We start from the raw sequence: 6379 nt of genomic DNA on the forward strand, positions 1-6379 counted from the left end.
GGAGGACACAGCGCGGCTCGAGGGACAAGGTAAGTAACGCTACGCTGTTATCCCGGGTGTGGCTCGGGGTTACCGCTTATGGTGCTAAAAATTAACCCCGGAGCCACACTCGGGATTACCACCAAGGAGGTTAATGCACACCAGCGTATGCATTTTTATGTGCAGTGTGGTGTGAATGAGCCCTTAACCAATTGAAGACCGAGGTGTTAAACCCCCTTCCTGGCCAGGCCATTTTTCACTATTCCGCGCTGCGGTACTTTGACTGACATTTATTCCGTCATGCAGCGCTGTGCTGAAATGAATTTTATATCATTTTTTGGGGACAGATAGAGCTTTCTTTTGGTGGTATTTAATCACCACTGGGGGTTTTATTATGTACTATATAAAGAAATACAGTAAGTACAGACAATTTTGGGGAAAAAAACTGTTTCCCTATATTATGTTATGAAACATTTATTATTACCCAATTTTTTGTAAAATATAAAAGATGGGGTTAGGTCAGGTAGATACCAAATATGTCAAGTCCTAAAATTGCATGCACATGCAAAATCGCAAACAACTACCAAAATTGGCCATATGCGATGCTTTATAGGCTTTTATCGCTTATCAATTTAGTGTTAACAGTGATATTCGATATTCGCAGTGATATGTAACATGTCTGGTGGTCATTTTCAAATGTAGGCGCACTTGACGCGTGTTTCCGTTTTTATGTGCTTGTATGTTGAGGACTTTAAACAGAGTTTTTAGTGTTTAATTTTTCTTTTTTTATATGGGACTTTTTTTTTTAAACTTTTCTTTACACTTAACTTTATTGCTATCACATAGGGGGCTAACAAGTGACAGGTCCTCTTTATGGAGACATCAGAGGGTCTATTAGACCCCTAATATCACCTATGGATCACCAAAGAAGCTGATGGGGTAGTGTTAGGACTACAGGGAGGGTTATTATTAGAGTTACATGGAGGGTTAGTGTAAAGGTGGCCATACACTTTACAACCCTCGCAAGACTTTTGTCTTGCGAGGGTTGTAAAGTAATTTAAAAAACGTACGATCTGCCCATCTTGGACAGGCAGATCGTACTTGCGATCATCGCAAGCCCGCCCCCCTGAGGGACGGGCTTCCGATGACTGTAATGAGGGGCGGGCTTACGCTGGATTTCCCGCGATTCTCGTACGAGAATCGTGCAGTGTATGGGCACCTTTAGAGTTACATGGAGGGTTAGTGTCAGGGTTACAGGAGGGTTAGCGTAACAGGGAGAGTAAAGGTGCCCATACACTGCACGATTCTCGTACGAGAATCGTGGGAAATCACGCGATCGTACGATCGTGCAGTGTATGGAAGGCGTGCGACCGTTTCTACTGTACGGTCGCACGTCTTCCGTGGAACCAGCATGCTAGAAAACCTGCAGAGAATCGTACGATTCTCGGCGAGTTACTGGCCTGCATGTTCGACAACTGCCGAACGAGCCGGTGTGCGCACACGCACTCTGCCCGTTTGCAGTCATCGTAAGCCCGCCCCTCATTACAGTCATCGTAAGCCCGCCCCTCATTACAGTTATCGGAAGCCAGCGCCCCTGAGGGGTGGGCTTGCAATGATCGCAAGTACGATCTGCCTGTCCAAGATGGGCAGATCGTACGTTTTTTAAAGTACTTTACAACCCTCGCAAGACAAAAGTCTTGCGAGGGTTGTAAAGTGTATGGTCACCTTTAGGGTAAGAGTTATATGAAGGGCTAATGGGATGGTTACGGTTACAGGAATGGTTAGGTTTAGAAATACAGGGATGATTAGAGTTAAAGAGAGAGTTAGTTAGGGTTAATGTGAGGGTTTCCAGAAGGGTTAGTGTTAGGGTTATAGGAAGGGTTAAGGGTTACATGGAGGGTTAGTATGAGGGCTAGTGTTAAATTGCAGAAAGGGTTAGTGTTGGGGTACAGTTACAGTGAGGGTTAGTGGTAGTATAGCTCCTTTCACCCTAAGTGGAGTGGCTACCTAAATCTAGTGTTGCTAGCACTGTAATCAGTCTGGCTGATTTGTAGCCTGATATCATTTGGTTAGTCTAGGACCTTGTGTTCTGCTATTGATTGCACCTACCTCTGAGTAGGGTGTGACCCTGCCACAGAGTGCGGCAGCCAATAAGGGAACATTAGGAGTGTCTATCCCTCACTATCCAATTACTAGATGTTTCATGGCCAGTGGTGCATGCTGGGGAAGTGCATAAATACTCAGGAATTGCCATGTGCTCAGGCAATTCACCCCTGGGCTTAACCAGAGGGTGGGATGTACAAGGGTGGAAAAGCTGACTGTGCCTCAAACCTACAGGAGACCACATGTGGACCCAGGAGGGGTCTGGAACTAACTGGCGAGGAGAACCAGAGGAGCCCTATGACCTCTGGAGGTGTCAGGAAGGCCAGGATGGCATGGACCTCAGGAACAAGTCTAGTGACTCTCCCAGTGAAGATCTAATGCACATCCCTATTCAGTTGCTCTACGACACAGTGACATCCTCTGCGCAACTAAAGTATTTCTACACTGTGGAAGCCTGAAGGGATTGGTGAATCTGGAGTCTGTTTTTGCAATGGATGTCTGTAGCCCTATACCCGCTCTCTCAGTTTGGCTGTTCTTTGATAAAGCCTCTAAAAAGTCCTTATAGTTCGCGACTGGACCCCAGTTTACTGTTCACATTCAACAACCCAGCTAAAGATACACCCCTGAGAGTGAAATGTCAGCCCTCCCTTCCTTTGGGGGTCCACATCAGGCCTTTGGGGGTCAGGGGGGTGATACAGTAGGGTTAAGGCTACAGAAAGCATCAGGTATACCTAGGTCCATAGAGTCGGGCATCACTGTCTGCACCCCTAAAGCTAATGTAAGGCATTTAAAAGCGCATTGAATAATCAGTAGATGTGGAACTTCCTTTTTATTGGTTCATCATTCTATTTTATTATACAGATGTTTACATTTATGTTCAGAACACATTTATACATCAGGTATCTGTTATAAAACTAACAAAACTGTCCACAGCCCGTTTCCCCGATTCACAATCCCACTGATCGCAAAAGCTGATGATTCCATGGAAGCCATCTTTAATATGGTGCCAAGTGACTGACACCCCATTGTCTTCCAGGCGTTTCTTGTAGAGTATGCCTTCATCGCGGAGAACGTCAAACTCACATGTTAAGATATAAGCTTTTGGTAGTAGGCGAAACACAGAGTCCTCAGCTACCAGCGGGGAGCACGGAGGTTCAAAAAGTTGCTTGACTTTTTCATAGACGTTTTTGTCAAAGGCAGACATGGTGTGTGGCTTGTACCCCGTGACCTTGAACTCATCTGGGATATTATCAGCACTTAGCCACTTAGAGAATTTCTTCCTCAGATCAGGAGGGACATGGCTACCATTTTGTACTTTATTTGTAGTTACAGACCGAATCCTTTCTCCCATATAATGTAGCGTGGAGAACAAGGCTTGTTCTCGTACTAAAGGAGGAGTGCCGCTGTTTTGTTGGTAAGAAGGTAAGTTGAAGTCAATCATTTGGACCATGGGGTATATTAGCACCTGAGCCAGAGGTTTTGGAATATCCTTCCTAGTCACAAGAGCTTGCGACACACCGGCCGTGAGATTTCCACCTGCGCTGTCCCCACAGATTACAACAGAAGAGGGATTAACGCCATAATCCTGTGCAGTCTTCAGGAAATGGATTGTAGCATTCAGGCAATCTTCAAATGCTGCAGGGTACTTGTGTTCTGGTGCAAGCCGATACCTAAAAGAAATGTCAGGATTCATGACTGGTCTATGAAGAGTTTTAAAGACGAACTCCGGGAATTTAAAAACTTACCCTTGCAGTGGAGATAACCTTACACAGCAAAGGTTAAGTGCCAATTTTGGTCTAGGGGGCTCAAGTAAAGTATATACACTTACCTGATCCTCTTTCCTGCGGCAGTAAGCGATTGCATCTCTCCGCTGTGGAATGTCTCTTAGACCGTGGAGCCTAGGGGAGAAGGAGCTTCGGACACTGGTCCAGCAGGCCGGCGGAACCAAGGATCATGAAGGAAACAGATTTAAAGGCCACACTAGACACTCCTTTTCTTGGCAACAGACTCCAACCCAAGTTGTTTCCAGGTAAGCTGGGAGATCTCATTCCTTTAGTATTCTCTGGTTCTGTCCCTGTGACCACCTCCCAGTTGAACAAGCTTACTCAGTTCCAGACAACATTAATATAAGATGGTCAGATAATCTCACATGGCACATATTGATTCTAAGGAAAAGTGTCTGTACCCCAAAATACTGCCCAACTGCGAAGCTCCTCACTTGATCCCTCCATCACAGAGAGCAAGCCTACCAATCACACAGAGAATCCCGACTTCTGCTGCTCATACCTGAGGACAGGATTTTTCCATTAGTCATAATTCTAACCATATGATAAGACTCACATGAAAGCAATGTTTTACATATTGTTCACATAATACTTCTTCGAATTGCCATATTTCCATATTCTTGTGTGACTGCAAGATTCTTGTGTTTGCTTACCCAACTGACACCACCACCGCTCCAGCCTTCTTTGATATGTGTCGGCAAAGTTTGTCATGATTATCTAAAATAAATAAATAAAAGAGGACACTGAGATATGTTATCATGCTTTCAGCTGGTTAAAATGAAAATTATCCATATAATGAAGTTGACTTCTAAGGATTAAAATTTGTATTAGGATCTCTAATCTTAAAGTGACTCTGTCGCAAAAATGAAAATCTAAATAACTGATGTCCCTGCAAACAGAGAGTAATTACTTACCTCCCCTGCCACGGCACCAGGGATCTGAGCACTATGAGGGACCAGGAGATCTGAGCACTACGAGGGACCAGGAGATCTGAGCACTATGAGGGACCAGAAGATCTGAGCACTACGAGGGACCAGGAGATCTGAGCACTACAAGGGACCAGGAGATCTGAGCACTACAAGGGACCAGGAGATCTGAGCACTACGAGGGACCAGGAGATCTGAGCACAATGAGGGACCAGGAGATCTGAGCACTACAAGGGACCAAGAGAAATGAGCACTACGAGGGACCAGGAGATCTGAGCACTACGAGGGACCAGGAGATCTGAGCACTACGAGGGACCAGGAGATCTGAGCACTAAGCACTGTGGGGGATCAGCAGATCAAAGCACTGCATGGGTCCAGGAAATCTGTGCTCTATGGTGCACTAGGAGATCTAAGCACTGTGGGGGGGGCGTGAGATGTGAGCAATGCGAAGGACCAGGAGATCTGAGCACTGCCAGGAATAAGGAGATCTGAGCACTGTCAAGGACTGTCAAGGTCCAAGAGATCTGAGCACTATGAGGGACCAGGAGATCGACTTTTATGCAACTGTTGAAAAGTGAAACTTTGATTTAGAAGAAAACTTGCTAGCAGGAAGGCTATTATGTCAGTATGTCTCTTTGGCAATGTGACCTGTCACAGTCATGAAACAGGACTCTCACCCATTACGTGTGGCGTTAAGCAGAGAGAACGCCATGATATGAAAAATGACAGTTGGCAACTGTGAATGGAAGCATTGTCTTTTTTGCTCCTCTATCTTTTGCTTACCACTGTCTCCAAACATGAAGCCTCCTCCATGAAAGAACATAACTCCTTTTCTGTCTCCGGCAGAGGACTCTCTGTGCTGGTAAACTCTCACAGGCACACCTTCAAATTTCAAAATCTTTATGAAGAGCTCCGGATCATCTAATGAACGTATCGCATACAGATGTGCAAAAAGGCGAATAAGATCAAGCACTGAACAAATTCCCAACTTTTCAAGGGCGCTCCCCTAGTTAGTGGAAAAATAATTATAAACAAGTTACAGGAGTCACTTGCAGGTCTCGTGTTCAAGCAATATACATAGATTTATTGGTGCTTCAAATATCGGGTGTTTGGAATACCGATTTATCTGACTTTCAGAAAATGAGTTTGGTGATATTTGGCATAATGGAGGTGTGTACTATTGTGCTAAGAGGATGATGGTGCAAGACAGTCAAGAGGATGGTTTCTGCACCTAATAAGCTATTCAAACTCTGACATGATAGAGTATTGGAAATGCAATGCACCACACTCAGATATGCCGTGTGAGGCTTAGCATTCCTCTACAAATGCCTAGAATTGATGTACCACGCGTTCTGGTGCGGGTGATCACACTGTGGCTGGGGGGGGGGCGTGACTGCGGTGCCATTGACTTCAAAGCACCGTCATGCCCCCTCCCGCCCCAGAACGCAGTGAGCCGGCCGGGATGCGATCCAGTGCGTTCCAGCACCGAATTCGGCCGGAACGCATTGGGGCTATTGTGAACTAGCCCTAATGCTTCAGTCAGGGCCGAATTTACCATTAGGGAGAGCAAGCATGTGCCTACAGGTG

General features: G+C 45.6%; 1 protein-coding gene across 1 annotated transcript in view; it reads right to left on the reverse strand.

Moving 5' to 3' along the window:
• Positions 1-2951: 2951 nt before the first annotated feature.
• Positions 2952-6379, reverse strand: part of LOC108783956 (arylacetamide deacetylase-like 4) — a 4116-nt gene continuing 688 nt past the window's right edge. The window contains exons 2-4 of the mRNA XM_018552676.1: positions 5576-5798; positions 4520-4583; positions 2952-3752 (exon numbers count right to left, since the gene is read on the reverse strand). Coding sequence (XP_018408178.1) covers positions 2978-3752; positions 4520-4583; positions 5576-5798 — 1062 coding nt within the window. The 3' untranslated portion in view covers positions 2952-2977. The remainder of the gene's footprint in view (positions 3753-4519; positions 4584-5575; positions 5799-6379) is intronic.

Source organism: Nanorana parkeri, unplaced genomic scaffold (assembly GCF_000935625.1).
Source record: "Nanorana parkeri isolate BGI_ZX_2015 unplaced genomic scaffold, ASM93562v1 scaffold94, whole genome shotgun sequence".
Classification (NCBI taxonomy): Eukaryota; Metazoa; Chordata; class Amphibia; order Anura; family Dicroglossidae; genus Nanorana; species Nanorana parkeri.